Below are 22,252 nucleotides of genomic sequence, written 5' to 3'. Positions count from 1 at the left end.
TATGTACGGTACCGGTATAGGGGGCCTGTTCCGGGGACTTTTTCGAAAAGCGATGCCTTTACTGAGGAGAGGCCTAGAAATCATTAAACCTCACATGAAAGCGGCTGCTAATAACATTGTCAGAGATGTGTCAGGACGGCTTGTATCACGTGTTGTAGGGGCGGGGCAGGAGGGGTCTGGTATGGCTGTAATCAGGAAGAAACATTCTGTTGGACCACTATGCCTCCTCCTAAAAAGAGGAAGGTTGCGAAAAAGCCATGCCATACAAAGAGGAAACGTTCACAAGGAAGGAAGCGCAGTGACAAACAGAACATCTTCTAATATAAAATGGCGTTTATCCACGAGGCTTAAGAGGAATGTGTCAAATCAGAGCTAGATCTTTTTCAACTGGCACCTACACAAACAAGCATTGAAAACTGCACATACATTGAGATCCCCCCTTTATCAGCGCTGACACCGAATGCCCCCTTGGAATTTTTTATAACCGGACACGGCGAACATTACACGGATTTAAACAATACTCTGCTGTATGTGAGCTGCAAGATTGTAAAGGCTGATGGCACGGATATCGACGATGGTGCAAGAGTCAGCCTTGTCAATTACCCCATAGCATCGTTGTTCAATCAGGTGGATGTTACATTAGGGGATCGCGTGATTACACAGAGTCACCATTGCTACGCCTACAGAGCAATTATTGAACTTATTCTGAACTATGGTGGAGATGCCCTGAGCACCCAATTTTCAGCGGGTGGTTTTTACAAGGACGATGCAACACTCATGGAGAACACACTGTTGACTGCTGCTGGTAACTCCGGTTTCAGAGCGAGAGCTAGACATACAGCTGGAAGTTGTAAATGGGATCTGCTAGGACCATTGCATAGTGATCTATTTTTTCAAGACAAGCTATTGATTAACGGTGTGGATGTGAGCATTAAACTCTCAAGAAGTAAAAACGAGTTCTGTCTGATGAGAGATGGTAATGAAAATTACAAAGTACAGATCCTGGGCGCATCTCTCTTTGTAAAACGTGTAAAAGTATCCCCCGGTGTACGGGTGGGCCATGCGGAGGCGCTGCTTACCTCTAACGCCAAATACCCTATTGATCATGTAGGCATGAAGGTTTACAGCATTCCTGCAGGCAGTCTTGTGTGTAATCAGGAAAACCTATTTCTAGGACAGTTACCTAAACAGTTAGTGATTGGGTTCGTGGACAACGCTGCATTTAGTGGTAATTATGAAAGAAACCCTTTCAATTTTCAGCACTATAATGTCAACTTTTGCGCCCTGTATTGTGATGGTGAACAAATTCCTGCAAAACCCCTTCAGCCCGATTATGAACATAACCTGTTTCCGAAGAGAAGGTGTGGGAGGAGTAACCATTGGGTATTAACCTAATCTTGATTGCCTATTGGAGATTGAGGAAATCTTTGGAAGCCACACCTCCTGCTGGTCCGGTGGCTACCCACTTTAACCTCAATCTCGGCCTGATTGGAGTGATTTTCCTGCTCTCCTTTCTATCCGAGATTCAGGAGTTTTTTTTTACTCTCAAGAAAAGCCTCAGCAAGGGATTTCAATTTAAAGTGACCTCACCTGCCTTCTGCTGTGCTCCAGCTGCTCATCAAGCCTCGGCTTGCCAGAGCGCGCGATTAGAGGCCTGCAGGGCCACCCGTTTTTCCCAGAGGGGGTGGAGGCCCCAGGAAGGCCCAGGATCACAGAAAAACTTACAGACAAAGATTGGAGGAGTCCAGGGAAGCCGGAGAACCCAGAACCCTTCCAGGATTGCGAAGAGGGTTCCACCGGAGGAAGGAAGGAGACTCCAGACGGCACCAGCAGCCTCCATTTTGGATTGTCGCCATTTTAGGAGCACGTGGGAGCGTGTAAACAGCGTTCCGACGCTGAAAGCGCTCACGAGGCCGTAGGAAGCCGGAAGAGGCTTCCTTTCTGCTCTGCCGGTGATCCGGGGGGAGATTCAGGGCCTTGCCTGCCAGCAGCAGCAGAGCCTGCAAGCAATCAGAGAGAGGCGGAGCCTATCCCTAGGAAGGGAATTTATTTACAGCCGGCTGCAGAAGGAGCACGTGGGTGAGCAACAAACCGTGCGTAATGGCGGAGGCGACTAGGAGCAAAAACTCTAGGCCCAGAGCCCCGGGGGGTGCGGATCCAGAGGAAGGGCCCTCCAGAGCGAGTCCCCCTGCTCCCAGAGGCAGATCCCCATCTAGGAGGGACAAAGCCAGGGCTCCCAAGAATCCATCCCCCAGGAAGGAGGCCAGAGCAACCAGGGCCTCGGCCAGGGACTACAGGGCAACCATCAGCCCTTCCCCCCCCCCCAGATCTCGCTCTCCACGCAGGGCCTCTGGCCAGGCTGCACATAGATCTCCATCTCCAGCCTCTCCAGGGGGATCTCTGAGAAGGCACAGCTCTCTTTCTCCTCCTCTCTCCCCTGCTCCCCTACTGGATTCGAGAGTGGATCCCTTTGGCCGCAGAGCAGCCAGCCCAGCCCGGCCTCGCCTAGCACCTTTATCCCCTGAACCCAGGGAATATTCCCAACCACCAGAGCTTCAGCCTCAGCTGCCTGATCTAACCAGCAGCTTTCAAGACATGTTTGCCAGAGCTTTGGCCCAGGTTATGGCTTCTAGCTTAACTCAGCAGCCACAGGCTCCCAGCAGCAGGGCCCCCCAGGATCCCCCCAGAGGGCTGAGCGATCGCCCTAGCACCTCGGCTGCAAGGGAAGCCAGGTCTCCCTCCCCATCCACGGCTAGTGAGGCATCCGACCTCGAGGAAGGGGAACTAAAGGATGTGGGGTTTTCGGAGGATGAGGTCCACCAGGGGGAGGAGGATTCCACCGTAGCGGGCCTTTTCCCCCCCTCCCTGTTCAGCTCCCTTTTACACAAGGCAGTAGCCACAGCTGATCTGGATCCACCCTCGGATCCCAAACCCGCAGCTGAGTCCTCGGGCAAGGGCAAAAGCAAGAAGAAGAAGGGGCCCTTCCATAGGCCCCCCATAGCTAAGGAAGAAATCCCCACCCCAGATATGTTTATGGAGGTGCTCAAATCTCAGTGGGTAAAGCCAGGGTCCTTTCCAACCCCAGGGGGGAATGAAAGAAAGTTTTATAATCTTAACCAACCCTTTGCCCAAGCCTTGCAGGTTCCGGAAGTGGATAACCCGGTGGCAACCTTGGCATCTTCCTCAACGGTCGTAGCAGGAGACACCACTAATTGCCTCAAGCCTGAGGATAAGAGAGCAGACATTGTTCTGCGCAAGATGTTCCAGGCCATCACCTGGGCTATCAGAGCGGCCGCCTCTGCCTCCTTTTTTAATAGGTCCACGGTCCAGTGGCTGGAGCAACTGAGGGATAGGACCCCAGCCTCTGAAGTGCGACTCCTGCAGGACATCTCCAAGATGCTTGCGGCAACGCAGTTCTCGGCGGATGCCACCTTGGACGCGGTAAAGTATGCATCGCGTGCTATGTCTTCTTCAGTTGCTTCTAGGCGACTACTCTCGCTACGTCACTGGCAGGCGGAATCCCGAATGAAGTGGCACCTAACCGGCGCGGATTACACTGGGGACAAGTTATTCGGGACGGCGCTGGATCCTCTCCTTGTGGAGGATAAAAACAAGCGGAAGATCCTCCTGTCAACGAACAAGCGGTCGGATTTCCGCCATGCACCGTACGCTAGGAGGACCTCCTACAGACCACTCGAAGGAGACAGCCAAGGCCAGAGGTACCAAAACCCCAGATTTCAGAGGCAGGGGGATAGACAATTTCAGAACAGATTCAGGGGCCAACACCAGGGGAAGCGGCCCTTTCGTGGAGGAGGCGGTCGTCCCTTCTGCAGATTCAAGTGATCCGCCCCCGGATCACCCCATCAGCGGTCGCCTCTCCATGTTTGCGGATGCCTGGGAGCGTATCACATCGGATGAGTGGGTTCTCCAGACGGTAAGGCTCGGGCTTCGCCTGGAGTTCCGCTCCCTTCCTCCCAGTAGGTTCCATACCTTCTCCTCCTCCTCAGACCCAAACAAGAGGGCCCTTAAGGCCAAGGCCATTAAACATCTCCTCGACATCAGGGCCATCGAGAGGGTCCCAGAGGGGGAAAAAGGGTCAGGATTTTATTCAAACCTCTTCCTAGTGCCCAAAAGCTCGGGGGGTTGGAGAGCCATCCTGGACCTTAAGTTACTCAACTCCAGGGTGGTATACCGTAAATTCAAAATGGCTTCTCTAAGATCCATCCTGGAGGGCATCCGGCCGGGCGACTTCCTTGCCTCCATCGACCTTACAGAGGCATACCTGCATATCAGGATCACCCCGGAACACCGTAAGTTTCTGAGGTTCTCCCATGAGGGGGACCATTTCCAATACAGAGCCCTGCCCTTTGGGTTGGCCTCAGCCCCCAGGACTTTCACCAAGGTGCTAGCTGCAGCTGCTGGTCACCTACGTCCCCTCCCTGTCCGTTTATTTTGTTACCTTGACGACATACTCGTCCTGGCCAGGTCCTCTGCTTCAGCTGCAAGGGATCTGAATACTACCATCGACACTCTCAGATCCCTGGGGTTCTCCATTAACCTGGAGAAGAGCCACCTCGTGCCCTCCACCAGGCTGCTTCACCTAGGGTCCATTATCGACTCTGTAGCGGGGGAGGTGTTCCTCTCTCAGGATCGGAAGGACAGCATCGTTAAGATGATTCATGAGGTTCGCAAGTCACGCTCTGTCCCTGTAGTTCTTCTTTCCAGGCTCCTGGGAAAGTTCATCTCGTGCATAGGGATCATCCCTTGGGCCCGACTGCACGCCAGGGAGCTCCAGTGGTTCCTGCTACCACATCAGAAGGCCGGGACAAGCGACGCGACCTTCAAGATCCGAGTATCACCCCAGGTGCTGCTATCTTTCCGCTGGTGGCTGTCCCCAGCTCTGAACAGAGGCTGCCTCTTCAGAGATCCACCAAGGATGACGCTCACCACCGACGCAAGCCTCTTCGGCTGGGGGCCCCACCTGGAGAACCAGATCGCCCAAGGTCGGTGGACTCCAACAGATCTAAAGCACAACATCAACTGGTTGGAGCTCAGGGCCATCCACCTGGCCCTCCGACACTTCAAGGACATGGTCAGAGGTCAACACATCCTAGTCCTGACAGACAACGTAGTGGCCAAGGCACACGTGAACAGACAGGGAGGCACCCACTCCAAGGCTCTCCGCGACGAGGCGCTGCGCCTGGGTCACTGGGTGGAGAAACACCTGGCGTCCATCAAGGCGGAGCACATCTCCGGAACAGAGAACCATCAGGCAGACTGGCTAAGCAGAGAAACGATCGACAACGGAGAGTGGCAACTCCATCCCTCGATCTTCCACAGGATCTGCGAGAGGTTCGGCCATCTGACGGTGGACCTGTTTGCAACACCGCACAACGCCCAGCTACCGAAGTTCATCTCAAGGTTCCCGACCCCGGGAGCCATGGACACGGACGCCCTACGCTGCAGCTGGCCACCAGGTCTTCTCTACGCCTTTCCCCCCCTTCCCCTCATCCCCGGGGTTCTGAGGAGGGTGGTAGCGGAGAGGGCAGATCTGATAATAGTGGCTCCCTTTTGGCCACGCCGCCCCTGGCTGGCAGATCTGGTGGACCTGTCCACAGCTCCTCCCTGGAGGATACCAGCAGGGGAGGTGACGCTTCACCAGGGATCCCTAGAGCACCCAGACCCGGAGTGGCTCCATCTGACCGTCTGGCGCTTGAGCGGGAACAACTGAGACAGGCTCAGTTCTCCGAGGAGGTCATCAAGGTGGTAGAGGCATCCCGGAGACAATCCACCACCCGCATCTACAATGCCTTGTGGGTGGCCTTCTCAGACTGGTGCCGGGGTAAAGACATCTGTCCTACAACTGCCTCGGTTCCTCAGGTTCTGGACTTCCTCCAGGAGGGTCACCAGAAGGGCCTCGCCACCAGCACCCTTAGGCGTCAGGTTTCCGCTCTTTCCACAGTCCTAGGGGGGGTGAACGCTCCCCCCTTATCTCAACACCCGGTTCTCAGGCGTTTTCTCAAAGGGGCGGCGAATTTGAAACCCTCAGCGGTCCATCGATTCCCCTCCTGGGATCTTCCCACAGTCCTCCAGGCTCTAACGGAGGCTCCGTTTCAGCCTCTGAAGGAGGTTTCCCTCCAGCTCCTGACCCTTAAGGTCGTTTTTCTGGTAGCCATCACTTCAGCTAGAAGGGTCTCAGAGATCAATGCCCTTTCCAGCAGAGCAGACCTCTGCACCTTCCTAGAGAACAGGGTCGTCCTCAGACTCGACCCTTCTTTCATGCCCAAGATCAACTCCCCCTTCCACAGAGGGTTAGAGATCCTTTTTCCGGATTTCTGTCCCCATCCCTCCGGGGAGAGGGAGAAATCCTGGCATAAGTTAGATGTTAGAAGAGCCCTACGCATCTACCTGAAACGCACGGCTCCCTTTCGACGATCAGAGGCCCTCTTCGTGTCCTTCCAACCTTCCACCCGTGGGGCTAAGGTCTCCTTGGCCACCATCAGCAGATGGATCAGAGCGGCCATCTCTCAGGCCTATCAGGCTCGGGGTCTCCAGGTCCCACAGGGTATCACAGCACACTCCACTAGAAGTGCTGCCACCTCAGCCGCCTGGTCTTCCCAGGCTCCCCTAGAAGAGATTTGTCGAGCGGCCGCCTGGGCCTCCCCGTCTCCCTTCATTAGACACTATAGATTGGACGCCTACGCCTCGGCAGATGCCGCCTTCGGCAGGAGGGTCCTTCAGGGCATCCTAGACACGCAAGGGGGCTCAGGCCCGTCCATTCCCTCCCAGGACAACTAACTTTGGTATGTCCCAATGGTTACTCCTCCCACACCTTCTCTTCGGAAACTGGCAGTTGGACTTACCTGAACTGCATGTTTCGACGAGAAGTGTGGGAGGAGTCACTTCCTGCCCATTATGGCAACCTTCGCTGTGAAGCAGGGCCTGAGCACGTCCAGGTTCAAGCAACAGCTAGGAAGAATTGGTATTGGCTGTTTCTTTTTGCTTCCTTTCAGATACCGTTCAGACGTTCGGTTAAAGTGGCTAGCCACCGGACCAGCAGGAGGTGTGGCTTCCAAAGATTTCCTCAACCTCCAATAGGCAATCAAGATTAGGTTAATACCCAATGGTTACTCCTCCCACACTTCTCGTCGAAACATGCAGTTCAGGTAAGTCCAACTGCCATTTTGTGAGAGAATATATGCAATTGTTACAGACTTCCGGTAAATCCATGAAAGACCGTTCAGTGCTGATTAACCGTGAGGAGTTTAACAATGGTTATACATTATATTGTTTTGATTTGAGCCCTGATCAAGGTTGCTCAGAGCACTATTCCCTGATCAAGAATGGCAACCTGAGGGCAGAAATTAGATTTGCTGTGCCCCTCCCCAATACCGTTAACATGATACTCTATGCAATCTTTGAAAATCTTATTGAAATAAGCCACACACGCAACGTCCTATATGATTACATGTAAGAAATGGACACTATACAGATACTACGGGTGCTGTCTGGAAATGCTCTCTTTCTAGGCGTATACCCCAGCGATTTGTTACCCAGGAGAAAAATCTCAAAGAGGCCTTTCGGGTTAATTGTGAACACGCATCCAAGAACTTTACCGGGGCAGCACTGGCTCGCATTCCACTTTCCAACTCACAGCTATGGCGAATTTTTTGACTCCTACGGAAGATCACCAGACAACTCTGACTTTCCCGTTGACATCGTGAGGTTTTTAGAACTGCAAGCTAAGACATACACATACCAAACTCTTCAACTGCAGAACCCCCTGGCAATAACCTGTGGACAGCATTGTTTGTTTTATCTAATTAAGCGCATGAGAGGATTACCTTATGAAGATATTTTGAAGCTATACTCTGAAAAAGATGACAAAAACGATCAAATGGTGAAGCAGTTTGTAGTAAATATGAAGTCTGGAAGAAGTACCAGCACGTGTAACCAATACCATTGCATGCAAACATGTATGGCACATTATAAAATAAACACAAAACATTAAACGTATTGCATGTTTTACAGTGTTTTATTTATTCACAAATGGAGCCAGTCACCAAAATTTAGAACATTTTTAGAAGCTGACACAGATCCTACACTAGGAGCAGACATAGCAGAGGGTGATTTTGTAGAACTTACAAGCTTAAAGGTACCTGCCTCTTTTAGCTTTTCAAGCTGCTCTTTAACAACATTAGAACCTAGCAAGACCGTTGGAACATTCATCTCTGCCATAGCCGACAGAAACTCGTTCCAGCCCCTAGGATAATATTTTGCAGTACGCGAGCGTTGTTGAGAAACCCCTTTGACCAGGTCTACAATGTTAGTGCCAGGAACCTTTGTACCCTTATATAAAATGGTTCCATAATCATCCCATCCTAAAATGTCTTGATGCTGTTTCATTTTGTTCAACAAAAGAGAGGCATTTTTCTTGTAACGCGTGCTCACTCCCTCTAATATCTCCTGCGTTGTTGGATCCGTAGTGGAGAGTGGTGGTGCAGGGGCCGGCACAACAGTATCTTGTTTAAATGTTTCTGGAGCTTGAATAAATTTCAGAATGTCTTTCTCAGAGTCATTTTGTCTGGTCAGCCTTAGAAATCTCTGCAACACGTTGTTGTACAGTTTTATCTTGTCATCTTCACTTATATCAGTTTTCTGAAGAATGGTCCTCATATCATCATCCAATCGGCTAACGGTAGTAGTGCCTATTGTAGGTGCCCGTCCATGTAACTGCTTCATCTGATGCTTTGGCACCAAATACATTTTTTCTGCATATTCCATGTTTACTGGACTAATAGACTAGTCAGCAATGGTATAGCAGCACCCAATAACGGAGCTATAAAACCACCTGACTGAAGAATAACCTGTTTCTTCTTTTTCAGTGAGATCTTTCTATCACTCAGCTTTTTAATACAGTCTTTCTTTCTCTTTAAATTTCGATATTGTGAAGGCTTCAGAGGTAGGTTACCTTTTAAAGTGTTCAGAGCTATTTCAGCAATGGCCCCCACCAGGTCATTATTAGCATTGCATAAGATGGCCTTTCTCTGTTTTGGGCCGGCCTTTACTAAGATTTTTAGAACCCCCCAATTTCTGCGCACCCTCTCAGACATCCTGGATGAATTGGGAGCTCTCCAATTACAGCAGTTACTTTTTACCCTTCTTTTTGATAGTATAAACTACCGGCCAATCAGGGGGATAGATCCCAGTTCTCAGCCTAAAGTTTTCTGGAGTAGTGGCAGATAGATCAACTAAAAGATACCCATGGGGTTTGCTAGTTGCATCTTGGAACACTTCTAAAATAAGGTGACCAGATTTTCAGATTGGAAAAGAGGGACGCCTTTGACCGGGGGGGGGGGGGGGGGGCTTGATTAAAAAAAATTTTTTTGTCAAAAGGTCACCCCAGGACACTGAAACCAGCATAAATACGAATCTGTTGCCAAACAAAATTTTGATCACGTGACCATGAGGATCACGTGACCACGGTCGCTAAGTGTGAAAAATGGTCGCAACAGTCACTAAGTGTGAAAAATGGTCATCAGTCACTTTTTTCAATGCCATTGTAACTTTGGTCACTAAATGTTTTCCCCCTCCTCGAGACTCCTCACTTCTTCCTTCATTCCTCTTGCTTATCTACCTTCACCTTATCCGTCTTCTGCTCTTTCCCTGTCTTCCTTCCTTTCTCCTTCCATCCTCTCTTCTTTCCTCACTCACTCCCTTCCTCCTTTTCTCTTCCTTCCTCCTTCCATTCTTTCAGCTTCATTTCTTTTGCCTATCTACCTTCTCTGTCTTTCTGCTCTTTCCATTTCTCTCTTCCTCTTCGCTTCTGTTCCTTCCTCCTTCCCTCCTTTCCTATTTCTTCCTTCTTCCTTCCTTCTGCCTATCTACCTTCACCTTCTCTGTCTTTCTGCTCTTTCCCTGTCTTCCCCTTTCCTCCCTCCCTTCTTTCCTTTCTAGTTCCATCTTTTCTTCTTTCCTCTCTCCCTCCCTTTTTCTTTTTTCCTTCCTTCCTCTTTCCTCTTGCCTATCAACTTCATCCTCTTTGTCTTTCTGCTCTTTCCCTTTCTTCCCCTTTTCTTCCTACCTCCTTCCCTCTTTTCTCCCTCCCTTCTTCTTTTTCTTCTTTTTTTCTTCCATCTTCCTCCTTCTCCTCCCATTCTTTCTCCTTCCATCCATCTTTTCTCCTTCCATCTTCTCCCCCCTCCCTTCTTCTTTTTTCCTTCCCCCCTCCCTCCTTCCTTCCTCTCCTTCCCTTTCTCGCACACAGGAAGGGAAGGGGAGGCTTTCTAGTCACTTTCACAGCATAATTTCTTTATCTAACTTTTAAAAAACAGTGTGCAAATTTCGTAACCTGCGAAGCACCAAGTTATTATCTTCTGTTGTTACAAATTCGCAGCTACTCCATTCTTTCCGATAGGGAACTGCATTTCCCAAGATGCCTCAGGTCCTCAAAGCGCTGAACGCGGTTTTGCAATTGACTCCAGTGAGGCCCGGTAGCCGCCGGTTGGGGTGGCTGTCAAGGCGCTGAAAGGAAGGAGCTGCAGCCGAAGGGAGAGACGCTCGCCCCCGTGTTCAGCAAAGCAAGCCCGCTGGCGGCGCCTGTGCTGTGGTGGGAAGCGAACTGCGGGTCCCCCCCTGCCGCCGCCGCCTTCTTTACCTCTGCCTCTTCCAGAGCCCGGGGTGGCTGTCAGGGCGCTGACAGCGGAGCAGACGCGCCGTTTGTTACTGCTTCCAGCAATCGAGACGGACGAGGGAAGCGGTGGCGGCGGACGTCAGCAGCGACTGTAACGAGGTGCGGAGGAAGAACGGAAGGTCCAGCCATGGACGAGAAGGTAGCTAGCCCCAACAACAACAACGCGCTGCTCTTGCCGCCACCTCTGGATGGGAAGCAACCAAGCCTTGCAGACTCGCTTCCCACCGCACCGTGTTGTTGTTGGGGCCAGCCACCGCTGCTTCCCTCGTCCGTCTCGATCCTGGAAGCAGTAACAAACTGGCCGCGTCCGCTCCACCGTCAGCGCCCTGACAGCCACCCCGGGCTCTGGAAGAGGCAGAGGTAAAGAAGGCGGCGGCGGCAGGGGGGGACCCGCAGTTCGCTTCCCACCACAGCACAGGCGCCGCCAGCGGGCTTGCTTTGCTGAACACGGGGGCGAGCGTCTCTCCCTTCGGCTGCAGCTCCTTCCTTTCAGCGCCTTGACAGCCACCCCAACCGGCGGCTACCGGGCCTCACTGGAGTCAATTCCCACCACAGCACAGGCGCCGCCAGCGGGCTTGCTTTGCTGAACACGGGGGCGAGCGTCTCTCCCTTCGGCTGCAGCTCCCTTTCCTCTCTCCTTTCGCGTGCTCACCAGCAGCAGAAGCGGTGGCGACGGCTGGAGCACAAATCCGGGCAGGTGGTTCTGGCTGTCTTTTCCCCAAGCATATCCCATTGCTGCTGGCGCCGCGGCGGGAGGAGCGAGCGAGAGAGCCACCGACCGACCCCGCGCGTCCCATCGCCGACTCCAACTCAGCGGGCGAAGGGGCGAACTCTCATTAGCAGCGGGGATGGTTAAATGTTACATCGGAAGATTGATGGGGTATTTTAGAATTCAATCAGCGCAGTAACAACTAAACAGGCAGGCATGCCAAGTGGCACAGGACAGGCAAGAATTTACCAGGGGCTTTTTAATTAGGGGTGGAGGGAGATGGACCTCAATTCAGGACCGCGTGAGGGAGTCCTGTTTTTTCAAGCAAGAATTCTCAAAGAGCAGTTGCTGCTGCGAACGAAAAGCAGTTTTTAACCCCAAGCGCGATGCCACGAATGTCACTATTTCCATCCAAGCCGCCACCACAATCCTTGCAAGCCGGCAAGAAAGCGGAAGCAAGAAGAAAAAAATAAATAAATAACCATCCTCCCAAGCAGCCAGAGCTTGCAAATGGCGACGTTGCAATGAGGGTCGTACTCCTGACCCTCTAAAACTCTCGGGAAACTCCTTCGCAGCCACGGGGGGGGGGGGGTGGACCACATCACAGGAGCAGCCCCACTGGTGGGAGAACGATGGGACGGCTGCGAAAAGGCACAAGGGGGGGGGGAGATTGACAGCAAGGGTCCGTCCCACCGCTCGCCTTAAAGTTCTCGCCTAGCCGAACTCTGGGGTTGCAGCCGCTGCTCCCATTCCCTCAACTCAGAGTACGGAGCGCGCGCAAAACCCTGCCATGCGGGACTCCCCGCAAACCTCTCGCATATCCCCCCCCCGCTTGCTCCGTCTTACCAGATTTTGGGGGATATCTGTAGAGGGAATTGGACGGGACATCCACCTCTTCCACTCCGGCGTTCTGCCGGCTGGTGAGCGCTCCCATGCTTCAGGCACGGCGGCAGAGGGTATCCGGGGTTGCAGAGGGGGGGCAGAGAGGAGGGGGGTGCGTCAGCTTCCCAGTTCGCGGCAGACCTTTTCTAGCCGGCTCAAAGGACTTCCCCGGACTTGCTTTGCTGAGCAGGGGCTTTAGTAGAAAGGAAAGCAACTTCAGAGCTGGTATCGGGCCAGCAAAGGCTTCCCACTGCCGGCATGACTTTGAAGTGCGGCTTTCCTTCCACGCGGGCCGACATGGAAGGCAAGCCAGCCCTTCAAACTCATGCTGGCACTTTAGTGTGCCCCTCGGCTGCCATTCAGCGAAAGATGTTTCGCTGAATGGCGGGCGAGTTCTAAACTGCCGGCATGACTTTGAAAGGGCTGGATTGCCTTCCGCGCGGGCCGATGTGGAAGGCAAGCGGCAAGCCAGCCCTTCAAACTCATGCTGGCACTTTAGCGTGCCCCTCGGCCGCCATTCAGCGAAACATCTTTCGCTGAATGGCGGGCGAGTTCTAAACTGCCGGCATGACTTTGAAAGGGCTGGATTGCCTTCCGCGCGGGCCGAAGTGGAAGGCAAGCGGCAAGCCAGCCCTTCAAACTCATGCTGGCACTTTAGCGTGCCCCTCGGCCGCCATTCAGCGAAACATCTTTCGCTGAATGGCGGGCGAGTTCTAAACTGCCGGCATGACTTTGAAAGGGCTGGATTGCCTTCCGCGCGGGCCGAAGTGGAAGGCAAGCGGCAAGCCAACACTTCAAAGTCCTGCCGGCAGGCAGGGCTGGAGCGAGCGTGCTCCGTCCCGGTGGGTGCATGAGCGGAGCACTTTTCCAGCGCTCCTGTGCCTGGAGAGCTCCCTCTGCATATGAGCCCGGGATCCGCCATTTGCGCTCCCTTGCTCTGCCTCGCCACCCGCCTTCCCTATCTAGGGACTCCTCCAGCAGAAATAGCAGAGTCGCGTCGAGCGCCGCTCTGCCTTTCTCTGTGCTCTTCCCGCCCGGACGCCCAGAGCCTCCCAGCCCGCCCCGCCCGGTGTGAGTCAACTGCAGTGCAGCGGGTGGCGATCCCGCCACCCCCCCTCACTCGCCCCGCCCGTCACTTACTCGGACAGGTCGCAGTTGGTGTTAGTGGGGGGGCAGAGATCGTCCCTGAGGCCCCTAACCTATGGGGTGCCGCAGGGGTCGGTCCTATCCCCCCTACTATTTAACATTTACATGAAACCGCTGGGCGAGATCATCCGAAGGCACGGGATAAAATACCACCAATATGCGGACGATACACAGTTGTATCTGTCCGCCCCGTGCCAACTCAATGAAGCGGTGGACGTGATGAACCGGGGACTGGAAGCCGTTAAAGACTGGATGAGAGCAAACAAGCTGGTACTCAACCCAGACAAGACCGAGTGGCTGTTGTGTTTCCCTCCCAAAAATTTGACCAACATACCATCACTCAGGCTGGGGGGACAAAATTTATACCCCTCAGAAAGGGCCCGCAACTTGGGAGTCCTCCTGGATTCACAGCTAACTTTTGACCACCATCTCTCAGCTGTGACCAGGGGGGCATTTGCCCAGGTTCGCCTGGTGCGCCAGTTGCGGCCCTACCTGAATCGGGAGGCCCTCACAACAGTCACTCGAGCCCTTGTGATCTCTGGGCTGGAATACTGTAATGTGCTCTACATGGGGCTGCCCTTGAAGAGCATCCGAAGACTTCAGCTAGTCCAGAATGCGGCCGCGCGAGTGATCGTGGGCGCACCACGGTTCGCCCACATAACACCGATCCTCCGTGAGCTGCACTGGCTACCTGTTGATCTCCGGGTGCACTTCAAGGTCCTACTCACCACCTATAAAGCGCTCCATGGTAGTGGATCTGGCTATTTGAGAGACCGCCTTCTGCCAATTACCTCCCTGCGTCCCATCAGATCGCATAGAGTTGGCCTCCTCCGTATTCCATCTGCCAGTCAGTGCCGACTGGCGACTACTCGGAGGAGAGCCTTCTCTGTTGCGGCTCCGACACTATGGAACAATCTCCCCGTGGAGATTCGTACCCTCACCACCGTCCAGGCCTTCCGCACAGCCCTCAAGAACTGGCTAGCCCGTCAGGCCTGGGGATAATCTTATTTTCGCCCCTCCCGAATGCTGAGTGAATGTTGAGTTTTATTGTCTAATTTACTTTGTGCACATTTCTTTTTGGTATTGTCCTACACTCCCCTTCCTTTTTTGATTGTAAGCCGCCCTGAGTCCCCTCAGGGAAAAGGGCGGCCTATAAATAAATAAATCTAAATCTAATCTAACTCTGAGTTCGGAGAAGAAGCGGCGGCCCCAGGTGGCACTTTTCGCAGAGGTTTTTCCACAGCTTGTCCGGAAGTGGAGCTGGAAAGGCGAGCTCGCTCCCCGCTCACTCGCTACGCTACCCCGCCCATGCGAGCGGCAACGGATGGGCGGGGGACTCATGCGGCATGCTAAGCGGACTCCAGCCAATCAGTGAGCTGGCTGGGATGGAAAACTTTAAGCATGCCGCGTTTTCCATCCCAGCCAGCTCACTGATTGGCTGGAGTCCAGGCCAATCCAATCTGTGAGCGGCAGGCTGGGCTGGCTTAAATTTGTAGGTAGGAGGTAGGATAGAGAACAGAACGATAAGCCAGCCCAGCAAGCTAGCAGCTGATGGGCGGGAGCTGCGAGCGCCAAAAAAAGCGTGCTTTTTAAAAAGGCGGGCGGGACGCGGGAAAATGCGTTGGAAGGCGGGTGTGTCCCGCCAAAAGCGGGACGTCTGGTCACCTTATTCTAAAAAGAACCTCATGCTGGAGGGATACATTTGACGGGCCAATGTGACCACTTGCATCTGGTCACGGGGGCATCGGAATAGCACCAAATATTTTGCATTTAGAGTTATTGTTCTCATTTTCTTACCCTGAAAAAACAGGTTTTGAAGTATGAGAATAATGCTAAGATTTTTGTGATGAATGTACTGTGTGAAGGCCTTCTCTATTTGCTCACTTTCACCAGCAGAAGCCATGAGATCATCTACCACTGCTAAATTGGTTTGATTTGATGGAAACAACTCAGCATCTTCAAAAGAGTCAGGAAGCCCCTCCACAAATTTAATATTGGGAAATTTATTAAGCAATTCTTTGTACAGAGGTTGCCAACAGTTATAAAACCATATAATATTTTGAGGCATTTCAGATAATACATGTTCACCATGTTCTAACATTTGTTTTATAAAATACGATTTTCCAGAATTGGAAGGTCCACTTATAATACATGAGAAAGGATGTACAAATTGTGCACTGCTTTTCATCATACTTAATAACCGTAAGGTAGCGTACAATAATCCTCTCTATTGAGCACCCTTTTATTATAGTTAACTTTTAGAGTTTTCCTGAGCACCCATGTTTCCAATGCCCACTGTTTCTTAATCCTAACAATTCCAGGCTGCTGTACCTGAATCTCTTTCTTTTCCTCACTCCCTGTTAGGCAATAATCATCAATCAGCTCTTTCAGAGTTTCAAAATTAATTTTTACACAGTTGGCACTATTTAATGTCAACCCCTTCACCTTTAACACAGTTGCCCCGTTTGACAAAGCATACCCATAGGTCTTTGGCCCAACTGCTGCAAACTCCGTGATTGAAGTGTTTGGTGGAATCTCACTTGTCAACTGTCCTAAATAATCCCCTAGCGAAGGTGACCACGCCCCCTCTCTGCTAATAAAAATGACAGAATCGGTATCGTGATAGAGGCATCTGTCCCCCAAGCGATCTAATAACATGTATAATTCTAGCCGTGCATAAGCAGTTGTAAAACTGGCAATGAACACATTTGTACACGTTGCCTTAGTAGGTTGGTTTTTGGTGGTTTTCCACGTTACAACGGCTTACATCATCCACAAATTCGCAGGAGGACACTTCGTAATAGGGAACAAAAAGATATTGAAATAATTCTTCAGGCTCTGTCACCACAGAGGTTGTCATCTGATTGGTACTCTGGCCAAATTTACCCCACAATGAGTTTAAAAACAGTTTAGCAATCTGTCTTTTAGCAGGATTGACTTCAATATGTTCCCTGCGTAAAAGGACACCTTCCTTCTTTTCATAATCCCGAACATACTGCTCTTTATCTTCCTCTGTTCTGCACCAATCGGAATACCCGCTAGCCTCCTGTTTTTGACGGAGATGCATGTTAATATAGCCTGAAAACAAGTTTTTTGTCTTCCTTTCAAAATGCCAAACTTCGTAGATCTCTGCAATTCTGTAGCCTTTCTCTAGAGCCACATTCAATTCTACAGTACACCATGTGCCGGTTAGGGCTCTTTCCTCATCATTATGGAGGCATTCTGTGACTTGTTGATTTTCCGTACAAGTTACACACAGACTAAACATTAATTTTCCACCTGTACAGGAAAGTATAGGCCTCTCGGAGTGTACACTTTAACTTTTGCAAGTCCAAAATACTGTTTTATATCCCCAAAGTTTTGGTAGATTATTTCTGGGTGACCTATCGGATACATCTTGTTCTTGTTCACAAAGGGGTACAAGCTTGTAAAATCATAATACAAGATTTGTTCCCCCTGTTTTGGTTTATAGTACAGGCATGTGGCGTTTGTTCTACCCCCCAAAAAGGCATCTCTGGGATTCAAGGGTGTTGGGAGTTTACTATCTGTTAGAAATCGTGTCAATCCCGCATCTCTCTTCATCAGGTCGTTCCATTCATGTTCCCAGATGCTTCGTACTACAAAACCTAAACTATGTAGGTAATCTTCTTTAGCCCTAGTGCGAGCATGCAACATGCCATAGGTTGAATCAAGCAGACTATTGAAGTCCTGGGGCCTGTAGCATATAGGGCATCGATGAAAAAAACAACCATAAAATTCAAACGCTGTGGGTACCCCGTTTATGACAGCAAAACCATCCAAAAAGTAGATACCTACTTGCTTTTCACCACCTTGCAGTGCATGTTGGATGTTGATCCCTTCTGTATGCTCTATATACATCAACCACTGTATAGAGCAAGCAGAAAAGCTTTTCTTGCTTAATTGTCCAAAGGCGCCAGTGCGATGGTGTCCTTCTTTAAAAACATGAATCGATACTGTGCCATACAAATTGATGCTAATGTCACATACTGGAAAGGGTCAATGCAGTGAATCTCTCTCTCTTCAAGAATATCTCCCCCCCTCCCTGTGAAACATTCTCTACTTGTCATTTCCATAACTTGTTCTCTAAACTTATTGCAGGCCCTCCGTAATATTTTTACATCTTCTTTGCAATAGTATGCAAGCTCTTTTTTGAGGTTAAATGCTATATCTTTATTAGCAGCATACCATTTCTCAAAGTCCTCTCTCTCACCAGGCATCATGGTATCAGGACTATAATACCTGGCTTCTGGCAAAGTTCCAACATACTCTTGATTCTCTGCAGTGTTGAACAAATGAGGGAAATAACCCTTGGAGCCTTGAAAACCCATAGCTTTTGGCATTTTACTAAGCTTCATTGGTAAAAAAGAAAGGCTGTCGATAAAACGTATGTGAAACATAGGCAGGGTTATGCATAACAGTTTGCCTCCTTGAGTTAAGAGTTGTACCTTCACCTTTTCACGAATCAACTGCCTGAGGATTAGGTAACCATCATAACTCTTGGAGTTGTGGGCTATGAATGTGGAACCCTTAAACTTAGGCTGCACAAACGTTTTCACAAATTCCTCCAGACATTTAACTCCGGACCATTCCCACTTTCTAACCTCTTGACCATCCAGCATGTCCATAGCATACACATAATTTGGTATGTGTGTTCCTGTTTCTTGACAACATTCAAAATCATACACAATGTAACTGTCACCGATATTTGGTTTGTAAAGCCTTTTCAGAAAACATAAGTGACCTACCAAGCTATCTACTACAGCATCACACTGCCCGCACGTTACCTTCTTACATTCGGTGTGTGGGACAGGCACATAGATACCACACCTGGAACAAAATACATTAGCTTCACAACTAATTTTTCCTTCCAAAGCCAGCCGTTCATGCATTTCAAGACATGACTTAGATCTGCAAAGCGTTTTGCACGTTTGGCACTTCACACTCCCGCCTGGCAATTTGCGGCATTCTGAGCCTGTGCAGGCTCGACAAAAATATTGACAATCATGCTTAAATTTATGGTGATATGCTGTGTGGCACATCTTGCAGAAGTAACGAGCACCCATGAAGCCTTTTATGTTTTTTACACCATAGTAATGACTGTCATGTAACAGCATAAACTCTACTCTTACTTCCAGGGACCCTCCTGTTACAAAAAATATCCAACCCCCTTCATGGTAAAACATGATCTTTATAGTTATACCGAAGTAGTCCTCAAATAAGTGTATCTGTGAAAAGTCAATTCTGTGATCTGTAGGAATACCCAGGGTTTTATGTAGGTCCACAGCTCTGGTAATAATTTCTTGTTTAGTAGACGTCCCGTTATCTAACAATGTCAGCAGGCTGCCTGCAAAACACAGAAACATCCCCTCCACATTGAAATCAATCAGGTGCTGTTTTTTCTTCTCCAATACCTTACTGAATAGAACTGTTCCTAATTTCCCAAGACCTCCCCCCTCCCGGTTCTTCACAATAGTGACTGTAAATTCCAAAGAATTCCTCCACAAGAGTTCAACGTTGCTCTGTAATAAATTCTCTACATAACTAAGGAACTGATCAGCATTTAAATCCTCCAGATGCCTCCTAACACTAAATAAGGGCCTCCCTAATTCCTCGGCATCCATCCGCAATTGTATAAAATCATTGGGTCTTATCTCCCTGGAAATACGGTTCAAAAGGCCCTGTATCTCATTATGAATAATATCTATAGCTTGTGTGAATGATTGAACATGTTCCATATTTACAAATCTATAACGTTCATAGTATTCTGTCGCCGTGAAATTCTCAAAGTTTCTATGCCATGCTTGCATTCTTTCGAGGAACACCTCTGGGGCTTCTGTTGCACTTAGCGTGGCAGAGTCTTCCAAGGCATCCCCTCATCTGCTGATTGGGTTCCTGACATAACATCCTCTTCACTGGTATTGTCACTGTCTGTTACCGTCCTCTGAGGGATGTCAGCCCCCATTCTTGACTTTTTACAAACAGGCTCTACATAAATAAAAAAGACATTTTTTTGAGTATCTTTATTGTTACTGTCTGTTACCGCCCTCTGAGGGATGTCATCCCCATTCTTGACTTTTTACAAACAGGCTCTACATAACTAAATAAAAAAGACATTTTGAGTATCTTTTACTGTTTAATAACTTCAAATATCCCTATTTACTAATACTTTTTACATTTTAATTAACCTTGTATTCCACGAGATGTTGATGGTTGGGGTTCATGTTCCTGCCCTTGTACATCCTGTGCATGGCTTGATGGGTGCTGCTGTGGTACAATACTCTGTCGATCGCTTTGTGGCCTTGAAAAATCAGCAGAGAACTGTTCGCTGTCACTATCTGTAGATTCATAATTAGCAGTTAGGTTAGGTTTCTTACTTATTATAGTGCAAAGAATATATTAAAACAGCCTGGAAATATATAAGTACTGCTTTTTCTAATGCCTGTATCTACATAACAGATCCCACCTTGCATATCCATTTCTTGTGAGCCTTGTGTTGTGTCCTGCCCCTGTGTTGTTCTTGCTTGTGGACCACCTCCCGATTGTACAGGTGTGGCATTGCTGTTTGGAAAGCACGTATGCAACTGTCTATTCCACCATTCTAAAAAAAGGAACATAGAACCGTGAGTGTACATCTTTTTCACATATTTATTACAATAAATACTACTAAACACAGCATTACACATAACCTCACCACCCATATTGTTGTTAGGGTTATCTCTTTATTGCACTCTATAACACCATACATCTTTTTAAAGCAATACTTATCTTGTAAAATAAATAACAAACCTTCTAATTCGCTTTCTTGTGACCCTTGTAATGTAGCCTCTCCATGGGCCCCACTATAGGAAATCCCTTGAGACTCCTCAGGTAGAGTTAACAAGGCAAACAATTCATCATTATTGTCACTCCAATCTAAAAGAAACATCAATTCATATAGTTGTACTTCTTGCTACAGAAAACTATAACCCTTAATATATTAAATGTCTAGTTTGAAACTTACCCTTCCAGCACCAGCCCCTTACACATTCATTTTTGATAACATTTCATCATAAGTCCTGACAAAATTTACCATTTAAACAGTAGTTATGTCTGTATATTAATTAACATACCTTCTATTTCCCCTTGTAACTGATTTGCATTCATGTATAAATTATATTGTGAATCTGTAGGCATGGTGAGATTTGCGTATAACTCATCTTCCTCACACTCTGAAACAATAGTTGAAATGTAATAGAAGCTCTGCTGAAAGGCAAAACGACAACCCTGCTCTTCCCCCCACTCCCCAATCTATAGATTTACCCAGAAAAATAATACCTTCACATGCTTTCACACATTGCGAATCTGTCACCTCCTCCTAATAAACACATAATGATGGATATTACAGCTATATATAGATCTATATTTTAAATAGTTATAGAAGTACTTACATTAGCTTCTGCCATTCTGAAGCTGTCTTCTTCAACGGTCAGCCATGCATGGTGTCTGTGGTTAATTGACCACCAACGTCTTATCAGCTTCAAACAGCTATATCACCCCAATCCAATGGTCTTGACGTAGAACGTATTCCTACAAACCTATTGGTGGTCCTGGAACCATGCCCTAAAATTTGCTTTCTGCATAACCAATATCCCCTCCCCCTCAACCAACCACCCCTCCTACCATGATCTCCCTCCAGCGTAGAACATATTCCTACAAACCTATTGGTGGACCTGAAACCATGCCCTAAAATTTGCTTTCAGCATAACCAATATCCCCTCCCCCCCCCACCAACCACCCCTCCTACCATGATCCCCCTCCAGAAAATTCTAAATGTCCTTTTACCAGTAGGAAATAACAACAGACTTCAAAAAATTCTTCAGTATGTAGCTTTTATTAGAAACACAAAATTTTACATTAACATGCACTTGTAATCAATTTCTGTTACATTTTGACATATCAGTTTTTTTAAAGGTATAGGTGTCTCATCGCATATCTTTTTCATTAATAACATTGGTTCCTTTGACTTCTCAATGCTTTCTATAAAGGCCTTGACTTCATTTAAGGTGTCTCTTGTGAAATATAATTTACTCATTTTGTCTGAAATATTAATAATTAGCCATACAATTTGAGGTCTAGATATTTGAAGACACAAGCTTTTAATAAGGCTTGCTTCATCGGATCCATCCCTTTGGTCTTCATTTTGCAGGCATCCCATTAAACAATGATGGAGAATTTTGATAATACAGTTCTTGACAATTTGCAACAACCCTGTGTTCAGTTGAGGTGCCAGTTCTGAAAAAAAGACATAGCTTACAATACATATTCTATTTTTCAAATCATGAAACTTTTTTTGTTTTTGGTTTACATATACTGCATACCGTCATTGTTTGGTGGCTGACAGAATCGACAATAACATATCTTAACCGGTAAGTCACGTATACTCTCAATGTAATTTTTTTTACAAAGTTTCCTAATTCGCCGGGGTCTCTTTGCTGGCTCTGGTGTCATTTTCACATCAAATAAATCATCAATTGGCTCTTCATTATGAACACTTTTATTATTTCCATTGTCAGCCTGCATGTTGGGGTCTCAGAAGCCTAAGCCTTAAGTGGTTAGAAAAGCTACCTTGCCCCCTCTTATTATCCACCGTCAGTGAGAGGACAGGCCTCAAAATTCCTTAGTCATGGCCCTGGCTAGTATGGAGATTCAGACATGCGCAATACGATATAGAAACATGTCCAGACATATCCCGGATATGTCTGGACATGTTTCTATATCGTATTGCGCATGTCTGAATCTCCATACTAGAGCTGTCATTATTT

At 48.7% G+C, this 22,252-nt stretch overlaps 1 protein-coding gene and 1 long non-coding RNA gene across 4 annotated transcripts in view; both read right to left on the bottom strand.

Moving 5' to 3' along the window:
* The window catches only part of LOC106541896 (uncharacterized), a 91,482-nt gene that overhangs the window by 9,862 nt on the left and 59,368 nt on the right, over positions 1-22,252 (bottom strand). The window lies entirely within an intron of this gene.
* LOC148044129 (uncharacterized) lies at positions 16,153-18,527 on the bottom strand. The gene is made up of 2 exons (XM_087722474.1): positions 17,662-18,527; positions 16,153-16,709 (listed from the first exon to the last, which is right to left on the bottom strand). Exons 1-2 carry the CDS (start codon positions 18,512-18,514, stop codon positions 16,153-16,155), a joined length of 1,410 nt encoding a protein of 469 aa, XP_087578600.1. The 5' UTR covers positions 18,515-18,527.

The sequence above is a fragment of the Thamnophis sirtalis genome, unplaced genomic scaffold, assembly GCF_051295495.1.
Source record: "Thamnophis sirtalis isolate CommonGarterSnake01/CBP01778 unplaced genomic scaffold, rThaSir2_p1.2 scaffold_9, whole genome shotgun sequence".
Classification (NCBI taxonomy): domain Eukaryota; kingdom Metazoa; phylum Chordata; class Lepidosauria; order Squamata; family Natricidae; genus Thamnophis; species Thamnophis sirtalis.
Note: the sequence above shows the minus strand (reverse complement) of the source record. Positions and strands in the feature narration are given on the sequence as shown.

What these genes read in the sequence shown, in the direction of transcription:
- LOC148044129 (XM_087722474.1), bottom strand. Translation starts at nt 18,514, where the DNA reads ATGGGTGCTCGTTACTTCTGCAAGATGTGCCACACAGCATATCACCAT. An exon ending in TCCTGATACCATGATGCCTG is followed by an intron (nt 16,710 to 17,661) that starts GTGAGAGAGAGG and finishes TTTCCTGTACAG; the next exon opens with GTGGAAAATTAATGTTTAGT.